This window comes from Salvia splendens, chromosome 14 (assembly GCF_004379255.2).
Source record: "Salvia splendens isolate huo1 chromosome 14, SspV2, whole genome shotgun sequence".
NCBI lineage: Eukaryota > Viridiplantae > Streptophyta > Magnoliopsida > Lamiales > Lamiaceae > Salvia > Salvia splendens.
This window is the reverse complement of record NC_056045.1, coordinates 27,175,369-27,190,387: the sequence shown is the minus strand read 5'-3', so window position 1 is coordinate 27,190,387 and position 15,019 is coordinate 27,175,369. Positions and strand designations below refer to the sequence as shown.

The 15,019-nt window shown below is 35.8% G+C and overlaps 3 protein-coding genes across 5 annotated transcripts; 1 reads left to right on the top strand and 2 right to left on the bottom strand.

Moving 5' to 3' along the window:
• LOC121766068 (F-box protein At5g39450-like) lies at positions 1–4,211 on the bottom strand. The gene is made up of 2 exons (XM_042162401.1): positions 1,610–4,211; positions 1–337 (listed from the first exon to the last, which is right to left on the bottom strand). The coding sequence occupies exons 1-2, from the start codon at positions 3,469–3,471 to the stop codon at positions 325–327; spliced, it is 1,875 nt and encodes a 624-aa protein (XP_042018335.1). The 5' UTR covers positions 3,472–4,211; the 3' UTR covers positions 1–324.
• A 2,310-nt stretch (positions 4,212–6,521) lies between these two features.
• LOC121764438 lies at positions 6,522–7,043 on the bottom strand. Its single transcript, XM_042160454.1, has one exon. The coding sequence runs from the start codon at positions 7,041–7,043 to the stop codon at positions 6,522–6,524; it is 522 nt and encodes a 173-aa protein (XP_042016388.1).
• Positions 7,044–8,424: 1,381 nt separating this feature from the next.
• Positions 8,425–14,928, top strand: LOC121763508 (carnosine N-methyltransferase-like). Of its 3 annotated transcripts, none has more exons than XM_042159531.1 (18): positions 8,425–8,577; positions 9,124–9,196; positions 9,625–9,668; positions 10,472–10,514; positions 10,643–10,861; positions 10,975–11,100; positions 11,520–11,588; positions 11,659–11,703; positions 11,896–11,975; positions 12,147–12,211; positions 12,288–12,354; positions 12,433–12,546; positions 13,351–13,424; positions 13,711–13,808; positions 13,883–13,942; positions 14,068–14,136; positions 14,227–14,280; positions 14,673–14,928. In XM_042159531.1, exons 1-18 carry the CDS (start codon positions 8,483–8,485, stop codon positions 14,751–14,753), a joined length of 1,476 nt encoding a protein of 491 aa, XP_042015465.1. In that variant the 5' UTR covers positions 8,425–8,482; the 3' UTR covers positions 14,754–14,928. The 3 variants fall into 3 exon arrangements, with proteins under 3 accessions (XP_042015465.1, XP_042015463.1, XP_042015466.1); XM_042159529.1 differs by having other exon boundaries at positions 12,144–12,211; XM_042159532.1 differs by lacking the exon at positions 10,472–10,514 and having other exon boundaries at positions 8,443–8,577; positions 12,144–12,211.
• The last annotated feature ends 91 nt before the right edge of the window (positions 14,929–15,019 follow it).

The following is a 15,019-nucleotide window of genomic DNA, read 5'->3' as shown; positions in this document are numbered from 1 at the left end:
TTTTACCAACTAGACGAACTTTGTCGTCGAGGAATGAACACTATCATTGCTTAAATAATTATGGTACAATTCCTGGCTGCTAAGACATCATAATTTACATTTCCAAATGCCAAATTTATACATTGGCTTATTTTCTGATTCAATAATCGTATCACAGTAACTACAGTTGGAAATATGTGTCAAGCCTCTGCATTCAGAGAGAGAGAACTCTTCTTTTGGTGTATCACAACACACAACACAAATCTAAACGTTCCTTTGATCACTGTGAAGTTCTCTTCCACCCAATTAAATTGTACATGGATCCAACAAGATAGAGGTTGTTCTTTACATATATTGCCTGCGAATAGATAAATCAGAAATCAAGATTTCGAAAAGAACAGTACTGGGGGTGGATAACACGATGCAAAAACTAGCATGAATAGATAAAAGTGTGGTAAATAACATTTTTGCTTATGTTATCTCAAGCCTGTGAAATCAGACATCCACAGTTGCATGAACCGCGCTTATATTCATAGATCGTCCATACTGAAAACTTGTTTCATTTCTGTTGTTGCTAGTTTGTTTTAATGCGGCAGGGTTAAACTAGGGGCAAGTAATTTTCCACTTGAATTTCAGTTTTATAGCACAAGTTTAACAATATGAAGAAATATACAAACAATATAAGGAAAATATCATTTTTTTATGCCAATATCGATCTTCATTTCGGAATATCCTCCAATATACAGTAAGATGCAATACTAATATTTTCATAAACACCGACGCTTTCATCCTTGGTGGGAGGGTTAGTTTGAACTTTCAAGTACTGAATAGGATCCTTACACTGAAATATCAAGAGGCAATTATGTTCTGTATATACTGAAACAGAGTCGTTTATTATTATTCTGATGTCAAATATTTGGAGATAAAACCACACCTATTAGCACTAAGGTTTTCAACTACAGTTCCCCAGAAACCAAAAGAATCTGGTTCATCTATGGAGATTCGAGATATTAGTCAACAATCATAAAGTCTACTACCGCATGCTGACAATTAATCCGTTTGACAACTATCATATCTACTTATAGCACCCTGAAAATTAATCCTTTTGAAAATCTATCAAATATGCTTATATAGTCACCCTGACCATCTTGATGGACAACTAACACGGATCAGTTCCAAAGTTGTCAGGGAATTTTAGGAGGCACAATAAATATAGGAATAGAGGACATAAAGGGTAGAAGTTGGGTGAGGGATGGCACTTTCTTTTCCTCATTTTCCTGGTCCGTGGCTTAGGCAACTAAAGACTATAATACTATCCTAAATTTATTTCATTATTTAACCGAAACTTTTTATTCTTGAAACAAAATGGTTTATGGATTAAAAGCAACCGAATAACCTCATATTATACTATAAGCTTTTTGAGATATAAAGACATCTTTACATGATTTTATGAGATAGAAGCATGTAATTCAACTCAATTTCCTATATTATTACACTTGTCAAACGAAAGTTATACATTTTGTTAAAGAAATAATTATATTGGCAATGAGCATTTCCAAAAAAACACGACACTAATATTTGCATAAGACCAGAAAAGGCAGATGCAATACTTGCAAGATAGGCTCCATACCTTGGAGAGGATAGTGCGTACGAGGAATTTGAGAATCCAGAATATACATTTGAGTATGTCTTGGTCAGATATGCAAAGTTGGAGATTGGTGATAGAGAAGGAACCCTTTCTCCTTTCCTTAGAAGATCTGCCAAGTTGAGCCTTTGCAAGGTCAACACTGCCCGAGATTCCTTCCATATAAAAACAAGCAACCCATTTTGAATAGCAAAGAGTGAACCAGGCTTAGAACCTGGATATCTGAACCCATACCCATTTGCAATACCTTCTCCCACAAAAGACTGCTTAACGTCAATATGATTGGAGTCTTCATCAGTATCCCACGGAAATGTATCTGGCGATGGCTGAGCTGTGTTCACTATAAACATAGCCGAGCCATTAGGATGCAAAACATAGGATGTACCTTCTAATATCTTGGTAGCAATCATCAGCTGCTGACCTTCAGACTCTTCATAAGATATCAAAATAAAGAAGAGAGCCTTCCCAGGCTTGTCTTCAGACGGAATCCCAGGAGGCCAACCAAAAGTACCACCCCATAAACCAGCATATTCGTGGCTTGCCTTTGGAGTCCGTAAAGGCAACTTATAGAGAGCATATCGGCTATCATGCATATTAGGCCATGCTCTATACGAAGATAATTTCATGGATGCAGCACGCAAGCTCAACCCTATTGTATGATCCGATCGCAGAAATTCTTGAAGTTGTAAATGTTTACTCTCGCCACTGGAAGCAGTTTTCTTCTGACCTTCACGATTACCATTTGTTGAGCTTGATTTCCCTAGTATCTGTTTAAGACCATTCTTCAGAAATCCAGAAAGTGTCTTACCCTTGGGGCAATGAGCTTGATCCACATCTTCTGCCTGTGAAGCATGGTAGCCACTTAGACAGTTGAGCCTCTTGCATACCTCACTTGTTCCGATTTCTGTACGGTTTAGAGGAAGTTCTGAATCAGACCCAAGATCATGATTCCCACCACCACGCTTATACATTTGCAAAAGCAGCAATCTCCTTTCACATAAGACTGCAATATCATTTTGCAAATCTGCCTCATTACTTCTCGAGCGAGGAAACAAGAGCAAATTCGCTGTCTCTGGCACAGCTTGACGGACTTGGCTAGTAACAAGATCGAGAAGCCTTCTCCTATCACCAAATCCCAGACGGCTAAAAGTTAATCCAGTGACTTTTTGCCCAGCTACTCTCTGTGACTTAGAAACCCCACTGTCCAACCTAGATAATCTGCTTGCTACCTCCTTGTCTACTTCATACGCAAAGCTCTTACTGTGTGCCAATTTTCCTCCACTTCTTTGATGCCTCGGCTCCACCTCAAGCAAAAGCACATTACAGTTCCTATCAACTGATCTTAGCAAACCAGGACAAACATAATCAACGTCTCGTTCCCTCCCATGTAAAAAATATGCTGGGGTTCCCTCGTAATTGCAAATAATTTCAAACACAGGTACCCACAAAATAGGACCATCTTTAAGACCCAAAGGGCCCACCTCCTGAGGGATTATCCGGCAGCCAACAAGTGAACAAAAACCAGGCATAACATAAAGCACGTTTCCAAGCTCAGGGTTTTGGTGAACCCAAATCCCAATCAACGGACGAACATTCACCAAGAACCGGCAAAGGGCCATGTACGAACACACACCCTTTCTCCACTCAACAAGGGTACTACAGGGAACTAGCCCCAGCTTATCACATTGTGATAGCCATACTTTATCAGAGCCTACAACGGCATGGAGATCTCGACAGCTAAGACCGAGACTGCACACATCCCTCACAGAGAGGGAGTTTGTAATTACAGAAAATATATCATCAGGCAAAGCTAAAAGCATGCCTGACACACAGTGTTCAGGCGACATAACACACTTCAACTATCTACCCCCCAAAACCCTCAAATTTCCTCACTTAATACAGCACTAAATCCGATTGAAATGTGCAAGATTCATAAAATCACAGAAATCCAATGGGCGATTCGAACCACAACTTGATAAACTGTGACAACAAATCGACATAATACACTTCAACTATCTACCCCCAAGACCCTCAAATTCCTCACTTAATACAGCACTAAATCCGACTGAAATTGCAAAATCAATAAAATCACAGAAATCCAATAAGCGATTCGAACCACAACTTGATAAATTGTGACAACAAATCAATTACTCCGGTAATCAGCAACAAGCAGAAGTCAATACAGCCTGACCTGGAAAGGAATCAAATGGGCATGCATCAGATTCCGAATACAAAAAATTGACCTCGATTGTTTGAACTCAAGATTGGCAGTGGCGCACAGAGTCTTCCACCAAATGAAGCCATGAAGGGTATTGGTATTTGTAGGTCAAGCTTTTTTTTCAGAGTTTGTCAAAAGTGAATGATGATTGGATTGATAGTGAAGAGGAAAGAGGAAGAATGTCGAAATGGGCAGAGTGTAAAGCTATCAAAGAACGGATTTTTGATTTGTGGGGTTGCTCTCTCGCTCGGTCTCTCACATAATGGCATCTGGATCTTGGAAAAATGCCAAAAATCCAGCCTACCAATTTTGAATTTAGCAGAGCTCCACCCAGATTCAAGAGCAGTCAAGTGATGACCTTATGTGCTCCACTTTTCTTTTCTATTTTCGGTTATTTTTGTATAAATATATTTGAATAACTCCTTATACAAATTTTAATTTTTAATACAAATACACAATTTAGTGATATTTTCCTCCAAAAAAAAAATTTGATGTACCGAATTAAATTCATATTAGAATCAAATCGACGTCATGATGTCATAATAAGATAAAATTGTCATTTAAATCAGAATTGCTGGTTAATTTTTGGTAAATCCTTTAACTTATAAAATTAGATAATTAAATTATTAACTTCTGCAAATTTCTCAATTATCACATACAATTAAAATTATAATGAAATTTGTCATTTAAACTACTTTTTGGCTAACTTGGATAAATTTATCATTGTTCTATACTATGATAGTCAATTTTAGATGATTATTAATTAATTGGTGAAGATAGAAGAAAAAAATACAAAAGTCACTAAAAATTTATCCAAATTTTAATTGTATAGGACAATTAAAAGATATACAAAAATTATGGTAGAATTAACTAATCGTGTAAGTTATGAGATTGACTAGAAATCAATCAGAAATTATACTCCCTCCGTCCCATAAAATATGGGCATTGGGTATGGCACGGAATTGAGATAAAATTGGTAAAGTAATAAAGAGGATGAGAATTGTATGGTAGAGTAAGAGATGAGAAGAATGGTAGTTAAAGTATAGTTAGTGGATAATGGGACCTACATTATTTAATTGATACAACTTTCCAAAAATGGAATGCACATATTTTTATTGGACGCACGAAAATAGAAAATTCACATATTTTTATGGGATGAAGTGAGTAGTAATTAAATGGCTTCTTTTCTAATCATCTCTCATATCACCTATCTCACCCTCCTTTCTTAATGTTACTACTATTAGATAGGTGCATCGTGGTCCATGTTCACGTGAGGTGAGTACATGTAATATTGTTGCATGTTGGTTGTCATAGCTTCATAGGACACCCTTCCTTTGTCTTTTATGGTAAAAAAAATTATTCTTTATTTTATTTTACTCTATTATTTCTCTTATTTTATTTTGTTTTAAATAGTTACTAATATGTTTTATAAATATTTTGCGAGCGTTAGTTTGATAGTTTTTCATGTTGGTTTTCACTTTTCAGATAATCGAGGATGAGCAAAATTCTAGAAATGAGGCATTTTGCAAATATGTAATACGTTTTTTTTCCGAGTGTTAGTTTGATACAATAGTTTTTTGTGCTGGTTTTCAGACAACCAAGGGTTGGAAAAATTCTAGAAATTGGGCATTTTGCAAATGCATAATACCCTATGCAAGATTTTTTTTTTTAAATAGCCCATTTCAAACTATTGATTCCCAAAATAGCCCATTTTGAAAAATTAATTCCCAAAATAGGTCATTTCTACAATTTTGCCATCAGGTGGGTGATAATTAGGTTGAGCCAAGTCGGAACCAGCATATCCGCTCCTCGCCCTTCTTCACCATTATATATCTATGTATAGACTTCCGACTATATATCCCTTCTCGAATATTTTCTCTATTCTATCACTTATTTTCATTTCTACACATCTAACAAAGTTTATTATATTTCACTTTTATCATTTTTTTTACAATGGATAATAACATTCAAGTAACTTTTTCAACCCACTCACATTTTATCATAAAAATATAAAAGTAAGAATCACATTTGACTAATTTTTTGAACTTACTTCCTAGTAGGAGTACTATAGTTATTTCTTAAAACTCATGCCGTTTTAAAACATGACAAAATTTTATGGGACGAAAAATGTACATATTTTGCCCTTTTCAAGCGCCCCTGGGTTGAGCACTTGAGTTCGTGCTATTCTGTTGCTTCATTTTCTGGTTCATGTTTTCTGTGGGTCCTCATATTTGTTACAGATTTGATGCTCGTCAACTTTGTTGACTTTATCTTTTCTTTTGAATACAAAGAAGATAGCCGAAGAAAAGAAGATTAAATTGTGTAACGAAAACTGCGCCAAATCAAAATGATGATCCATTACTCATATCTTCTCTACAGTCGAGCAGAGCTAGCTAGAACAATAAACATCAACGCCACTGCGGCAGACTGGATTTTCAAAATTCCAAAATTCAATTCCAGAGAAACAATCTTCATCTATCAAATTTATGTGTGTACGTATGCAATATGCATATATAGGTATAACATATCGCCTTCTCTGTTTCTTTCCGCGGTAATGTGACTCCATTGATGATTTGATTCATCAGTCTTTTTTGCATATAAGAGAGGCGAGAGCGATTACCTTTTGTACGTCGAGAGAGAGCCAATGTGTGCGTGGTCAATTAGGCTCGTTCAAATATATTAAGATTGCACGATCGCATCCATGGTTTCAGAGAACGATCCCGATCTGCACCTCCCAAATTTACTCTGCGGCGGCCGTTTCTCGACGACCTGCACATCCCACAGCAGCTTGTTGCCGGAATTGGGGAGGTGCGGGACATCGTGCGTGACAATGTTCCTCCACGGCGGCAGGCCGCCGTTAGGGCGCAGGAAGTTGCCGCAGCACGACCGGAGCTTCACCTGCATCCCGTCGCGCATCGGCTCCCACTCGATCGACGGATCCGACGGCGATTCGCGCGACGCCTGCACCACCTTCTTCGTCGTCACCCCGGGGAGGAACGGGATGGTCGAAGCCGCCAGATACGTTCCGAGGTAGCTCCGCAGCCGAATCGCGTCGCGATCCGCCACCAATTCCACCGTCCACACCGATTTCTGCCGCGGCGATTCGTCCTGGATCACGCTCTCCTCGTCTTCCGCCGCGGTTAGGTATTTGTCGCGGTAGCTCACCAGCCTGATTGATTTTGCCTTCCGGAATATATCCATTTTTTCCTTCAGATCTGGAGAAATTGGAAGAAAAACTTGGATCGTTGTATTTGTGGGGTGACAATTAATCAATCGAATCGATCAGAGAAGAAGTTGAGATATAATTTCATGTTATTTCATCTTCTCGGTTTCCTCTTCTGGTTGAGCTTCTACGTACCAAAGCCAAACCATTTGGAAGAATAAATGTATTTCTATTTTTGAGGTATTTATTAAACTGGTTTCCAATTCTCTGTTATTATTAAACCCACTCGATTATCAGTTTATTTAGATTATGGATATACCAAAATAATAAAATGAGACTATTTATTTACAGCCGACCAATACATGCATATCAACACTACGATTACAGATTCATCAATAATTTAAGATAAAACATAACAACATTACTCAATATTATCCATTTTATATATGTGACAATTGGCTATAATCAAATAAATGAAAATACCTTGATTTAGCTTCGACTATGCAACCGGGCCTTCGAATCGTCGAAAAAATAGCGTTAGACAATTGTGTGTTTTTTTGTGTTAGCCAAGAAAATGAAGTTGTGATAATATAGTACTACTACATTGGCAAAAGAATTCAAAATGTGGCATTATTTCATTAATGCACATATATAATTCTTTTTCTTGGTTTTTCTTTTAAAACAAGACTAATACAATACTAATATACAAGTTTGCATTCTTTTCAATTTAGGCTATGTTATCAATTCAAACATTAACGTATTACTACAACGCTTTACACTTTAGTTGTAAAAGTAATACTCATTCTTAATTAATATATCGATTTATTTGCCAAAAATCCCTATTCTCTGTTTTTCAAATCGGAATAGCAAATTTCCTTTAAACCCAATTTTAGGGTGTTACATTTGTCATAATAAGCAGATGAACTTTCGGGTGAAGTTATTTACGAAGTCTATTTATAATTAATAATCGATCAAATAAATTTATTCAAATATTAACTCTTACTGAGTTCACGAAACATGAAACATAGTGCACTATTTTTATTTGGTGTCCACCTTGACCTTTGTGTCCCATTTTTATTTTAGTTTTAGACATTTTTTTCCTTCAAACTTAAATAATGCATTTGCATAATTTGAAGATATTTACCTAAGGTTCACTAATCCAATAATGATTTATAGTTACTTTTTCTAAATTTTGAAATAAGAACTGAATATTGAGGTTAATTAATTGAAAGTTTGATGTACAATTTGCTTAAAATTATTTTGTAGTGATAAAAATAATTACAGTGCATTACACAATAATATTTTATCAATAATAAATAATAGGGAAATTTACAATTATAATAATACGCATTTTGCTAAATATCTACGCTTAAAAAATACTCCTATTAGTACTCATTTTTTCCCCAAAAAGGTAATTTAACCAATTATTAGAGACGAAGAGAGTAGAGGTGAAACTGGAAATCTACAGAAGAGGGAAATGTCGCCAATCGAAGATGAGCAATTGCGTCGCCGGAAACTGGAAGAGGCTCTCGAAGTCAAATCCCTCCGCCGTATCATTAGCGCTTATCTCAAGTATACACCTCTCCTACTCTCACTCGTGCTTCCGTCTCTCTTTTTCGTGATTAATCCTCTGAAAAGTTCCTTTGTTTATTTGTATTTTCCTTTGCAATAGTCTGCGAAGTTTTAGTGATTGCTGGTTTTCTTTCTCTATTGTTATTGCTATTGTTACTTTAAGCTTGATGAATTGAGGATATTAAGGGTTAATTGGTGCTGAACTCTTCTTTGGTGAATATTGAAACATAATTTTCGGTGAATTTACCCTGCACGCGATGCCGGAGCAGTTGAGCTGTAGTAAATTCAACTGTTTAGTAACTTTAGTTGAGAGTAACGATTTGATAGAATCAAGATCGTTATTGTGTTTACAGTAGTGGGCACTGCTAATATATTCCCTGATGATTTGCTTATGAACTTCTATAGTTGGCTTGTATATTATTTCATTTATATTTTCATTGTCAGGTATACTGTTTCATTTCTAGTTTATTCATTATCCTCTTTATTTCTTCAATGGATAAGAATCCCTGTAATGTAGTTTTATTTTTTATTGGGCTCTGAATGCAGCTATCCGGAGGCTGCTGAGGAAGATATCAAAAGATATGAAAGATGCTTCAGGAGGCTTCCTCTTGCCCACAAGGTCTCTTTCTAGTTAACCAATGGAATAGGAGTAAAGTGTGACCATGTTAATCCTTTCAAGTGAAATATTATGTAGAATGCAAGGTTAAAAATTATGTGTTGTATCTATGGTGAAGTATGTTGTAAAATGTAAAGTTGTGGTTTAGGTTTTGCTTTCTTATGTGGTAAAGGACAATGAAGGCAATGTTGGATTTTTTGTGAATACACTGCTAATTCTTAATACTCCGGAGTCCAGACTACTGAACAAGTTTTTGGACTTTACCTTGGAATAAAGATAACCTATCATCTCCAAAGTTCTATATCTGCCTGCAGTTTTAACTGTTTACTTTGTGCTGCAATCTCTTACCTTACTTTGATTTATGTATGCATATCATGCATTATGCCATAAATATAATTAGTTTCATCAATTTATGATTTTGGCTTTTGCAGGCACTGTTGTCACACCTTCCTCTGAAATTTCAGAAACTCAGATGGTAAAATCTACTATAGCATATCTCTGTTAGGAATACTTACATACTTTATAGGATGAAGTTCTAATTGAATATTTATGAAATTTGTGGCTCATTATGATTGAAAGTGTAGGTGCTGAGTTACTTGAGTATAACCAGTACTGAGTACTGTTTGGCACCAATCATGTCATTCTTGCTAATACCCAAACACTTTTACTGCCCTGAGCAATGGTGCTAATCAATTCATTTGATTGAGTTAGCATCCCATCTATACTTTCCTCAGCTGCAGCTTAGTTTTTCCTTGGTCAAGTCCTTTGTTTTCATGATTAAAAGTAAAAATTGATCAGAACCTCCGGATGCACATCTTCATTCAAATCATGTCCTTTGTTTGGTGGGTGGGGGTTGGGGTGCCATTTTTCCTCCTCAAAAATAAATATTTTTTAAAGTACAAGGCGATCTGTAAAATGGAGGAAAATAGAATAATATAATAAAGAAATAGGAAGAATTCTCAACTCCGTACCTGAAAGTCTCGAGTGTGATGGAATAGCCCCCATCCATGGCAGGGTATAATTATTTAAAGTTAACTTGGGCTTAAATAACGTTATGAATAAAGTACATCTTTGTTACTTTCAAGTACCATACCTTATATATTGGCATGTTTTCCAGCAGATAACTGCATATACATAATACATTATCCCTTACATACCCGTGTACCAGATATATCAACATGTATCATGAAGAATATCAGTGAAGGAGAATGGAAATATGGTACTACCATTAAAAAATCTAATGTTTAGTGTGCTGAATCTGGTGTTATGTTCTTGCAGGTGTGTTTCAAAAAATTCTTATTTCATATTTGAAATGCTTAAGGTGACTTGATTCCCCGTTTATTACTTGCTTGACTTGTATTTTGATCTGATTATTTGTCCTCTGGAGTGTGGAAAGCTTGTATGTATATTGTGATCTGTCTCAATCTGTTCACCTCTTGATTTTGGCAGGCCTTTGATCCTCCTATTGATATGAGTGTGGACACTGACATTGCTGAGGATCATGCAATTGAAAATGCCCCAGTTCAACAACTTTCTTCTACTGAAATGAATCCTCATTCTTGTCAGCCTGGCTCAAATATTACCCTACTACATAATGCAAAAGTTGATGAACTTCGCTCTGGGGAAGATGGACTGAGTGGCACTCCTAACCCTGAAACTCTCAGTGAGGTCTCTCTTAACATCTTGGGTCATGCCTGTAGGATTTGTTTGAAATATTCTCTCTGGTTCAGTTTGTTTATTTCCTTTTCATTATGAAATTTGACCTATGTAGATAACAACAGGAGAAGAAAATCCAATCATTGAGCGAAAACGTCGGGAATTTCTCTGTAGCCTCTGAGCGTAATGGAATGGCACAAGGTGGTGATGTCCATAGTTATCAGAGTGCTACACATTGTTGTGATGGACATGTAAGCCATTCCTTTCCAAGATTTTCTTTTTCAAGTAGATTACTCAATAGTCAATAACCCTCATGCTGTTTGCTATATAATCCAGCATTTTTATTTTCTGTCCCCCTTATTCTTTCACCCACCAACCTCTTCTAGCATTTTCCCTCGTACTTCTATTATATTCTTCTTCTCTTTGAATTATCTTTGTTGGGTTATCATGATTGTTTGTGATGAAATTTTTAGAAGTTTTTTTGTATGTTGACGAAGTCACAAGCATACTGGACAAGTGCATCAAACAGAGATTTATTGCATAAAATGAATCTGCAACTTCTTAAGAACCTCAAATGCTTGAGCCTTGCATACATAGTTTAGAATGCTACATTTATACTTTTTATTCTATTTTCTTATTAATAATTTATACCCTGCATATGTTATTTCAGGCTTCGCCGTCGCCTGATTGGTTGGACCCATCATTGCAATTTCATGTTCCTTTGGCTGACGTAGATAAGGTTAGCTATTCTTTTTGATTTTGAGTATCCATCCATGCTTAAGATTTAAACTATCGTACTAATTTCTCAGGTTCGATGCATCATAAGGAACATTGTCAGAGATTGGGCAGCTGAGGTATTCCTTGTTTTCTTTTCATCTGTAGAAAAAAGGTCTTTAAGTATAATTATATACTTATAACAATGACGATTATGGTATTGTGACTCAAAAGTCTAACATCATTCAACAGAAGAAAAAAAATAGAAGTATTATATATATTAAAAGAGCGGATATTTTGGATTTACTACTTTTTCACCTTGCTATGTTTAGGGTCAGAAGGAGCGTGATGAATGCTATAGACCAATTCTTCAAGAGCTTGACCGACTTTTTCCAGACCGTTCTAGTGACAGGTATTATTTCTTAGATATTATGTTTTTAAGAGTCTCTGGTGTCAGGATACTTGCAGATTATTCCGCCATGTTATTTGTGCCAATTGAGCTTGATATGTTATATTTATTGTAACAAATCTGTTGGCTGGTACTCTCTTTTGGTAAAACGATATCTTATTTCTTCTTAAGCAGTCCTCCTGCATGTTTAGTTCCTGGAGCTGGACTTGGGAGGTTGGCATTAGAAATCTCATGTTTGGGTATGCTACTGGATTACTCTTCATCTTAAGATGATAAATTCTTGGTTGTCAGTCTAAGTGGTTTGTTGTATCACAGGTTTCATAAGCCAAGGAAATGAGTTTTCGTACTACATGATGATTTGCTCCAGTTTTATACTAAATTAGTAAGTACTACCTCTGTTGTTATGATTCAATTCTTTTTTTAATTTTGGTTCATTAGTATTAATTTATTTGTGCATTAGCTCTCAAACTTCCGAGGAGTGGAATATATATCCATGGATCCACAGTAATTGCAATTTACTTTCCGACAAAGATCAACTTCGCCCTGTTTCTATTCCGGACATTCATCCAGCAAGGTATTGATTTAAAATTATTCATTAGTTTCTATATGCTTTCTCCTATTGCTTTGTTTATGTTTTACTGTAGCCATTTGCCTTTCACAGTTGGTTCTTTCATTCACTTTTTTTTCTGTATCTGTGCTTTTCAAAATACAAATTAACAATTAAGACACCTGAATGATTATTCTTTCATAAGCCTATTTACTTCAACAAATGAATGAACCTGTTGTCACTAAATGATAACTCCCTACGTCCACAAAAAATAGTCTCATTTTGCTATTTTGGGATGACCACAAAAAATAGTCCCATTTCGAAAAATGGAATGTCTCTCTTTCATACTGTACCCACTTTTTCTACTCTCTCCCATACTTACTTTTTCTCCATATCTCTTATTTTACCTACTTTTTCTCCTCTCTTACTTTACCAATTTTTTATTAAAACCCGTGCCATCCACAAATGGGACTATTTTTTGTGGAGGAGTACTATTATTATGTAATTTTTCCCAGTATGTTACATTTACTTTGTCCTATTGTAAAACTCCTGTGTATCAATCTGGTGACCTGCATTCCTTCAATTGTGATAATATTATGCTTGACTTTACTCTCTTTGTACTTCTGCTCTTCCTACTCTGCCACTAGATGGTTTTATTGATTGCAATTGCATTATAGCTCTTAAGCTCTTAATTATATTTTTGCATCATACAATCATACATTCATACTGTAGCAAGTCAAACAGTAGTAAATATTAATTCTTTTTGGAAGTATAGTGAGTCACTTTACACTTTTTTCAGAAACTAGATTGTGATATTATCTTTTGGAACAGTGCAGGGATTACTGAAGGCTTCTCAATGTGCGGAGGTGATTTTGTCGAGGTCTATAATGATCCAAGTCAAGTAGGTAAGAAAGGCATAGGAATCAGTATATGTTGAGGTAGTGGTGACTTTTAGATGTTAAGAATTGCTTGTCAAGTTTAGGTAGATATTACTGTAATCTGAACTGCTTTGGGTACTGCTATTCCCCAATTGAGCTTCATGCATTATGTGGAGTAGTAAACATATTACTATTTCCTTACAGTTTCTCTAAAAATTTAAGAAATTCTGGAGTGTAAACTCAAAGTACATGTCATGCAACTTCTGTGACCTGCTGTTAGATACCTGTCTTATTACGCTCACTATAATTTCAGGAGCCTGGGATGCAGTTGTGACTTGCTTCTTTCTTGATACGGCACACAATATTGTGGAATATATTGAGATAATATCTAAAATTCTTAAAGACGGGGGTGTGAGTGGTCTCTTCTTGTGATTGAAGCCCCCAATCCTTCCTGCATGCATTTCTTATTCTGGGTGAATTGACAGGTGTGGATCAATTTGGGACCCCTGCTTTATCATTTTGCAGATGCTTATAATCAAGAAGATGTAAGTCTCTGAACTATTAATCTCGTTGCATTCTTTCAAAAGTTCAACAAATGAAGAAATAAGTGATGTATTTCACTATTTGAGGCTCTCTTAATTATGTGTTTGCTTTTTCTTTTTTTCACTAGGAGATGTCAATTGAGCTGAGCTTAGAAGATGTAAAGAGGGTTGCCTTCCACCATGGATTTGAAATAGAGGTATACTTGGATTTAATTATGAACTGACTCCATCGAAACATTTTACTAATATCACTTTTTTCTATCATTTGATTTTCTTTTTGTAAACAGAAGGAATCAACCATTGCCACAACTTATACAACAAACCAAAGGTCGATGATGCAGGTAAGTTTCCCATATTTGGATCCGAGCATATATGTAACACTGTAACCTAAACTTTATGTCCTGAACTGGGAATTTCAGTTCAACACACTATTGCTAAGCAGAGATAAACTTACATTAAATCTCAAGTTAAAAGTAGTTTTAAAAGGATATTTGTAGACAAAATTTAGTTAGGTCTTTTCTATTAAACGAACCAAACCTCAAAACCAGTCCAATATTTGATGCCATTTAACTGTTGATCTGCCTAGTTCTGTTACTCTATAGCCACCACTGCTCTCGCGGTGACCATTATTACTCTTACTGTTACATTTTCTGCTCCTGTTGTTGCTGATGATGTTGAGTGTTATATATTTGACATGACGACACAATGAATTATCTTCTTTATGTAACTGCAGAACCAATACTATGCTGCATTTTGGACAATGAGGAAGAAACCACCAACGCCGACAAGTGCACCGGATGCGGCTGCTGCATAATGTGTAGGCTACCTAAGCTTTAAGCTTAATGTAATCCTAGCATAAACGTTTTATGTTAGTGCACTTTTTAGACCGTAATGTTTCTACTGAGCTCTTACTGCTCTTGAAAATTGGCCTATTATTGTTGGAATTTCAGGCTGAACTGAATTAATGCAAAAGCAAATTAGATTTTCGATTTTTGGTGTTTAAATTTACTAAATGGTAGTGTGTGTTGGTGTGTTTTTTCTCGCGAAAACAACTAAAGTCTATACATACATTTCTACTAT

What these genes read in the sequence shown, in the direction of transcription:
- LOC121766068 (XM_042162401.1), bottom strand. Translation starts at nt 3,471, where the DNA reads ATGTCGCCTGAACACTGTGTGTCAGGCATGCTTTTAGCTTTGCCTGAT.
- LOC121764438 (XM_042160454.1), bottom strand. Translation starts at nt 7,043, where the DNA reads ATGGATATATTCCGGAAGGCAAAATCAATCAGGCTGGTGAGCTACCGC.
- LOC121763508 (XM_042159529.1), top strand. Translation starts at nt 8,483, where the DNA reads ATGTCGCCAATCGAAGATGAGCAATTGCGTCGCCGGAAACTGGAAGAG. An exon ending in TCAGAGATTGGGCAGCTGAG is followed by an intron (nt 11,704 to 11,895) that starts GTATTCCTTGTT and finishes TGCTATGTTTAG; the next exon opens with GGTCAGAAGGAGCGTGATGA. An exon ending in AAATTCTTAAAGACGGGGGT is followed by an intron (nt 13,809 to 13,882) that starts GTGAGTGGTCTC and finishes GTGAATTGACAG; the next exon opens with GTGTGGATCAATTTGGGACC.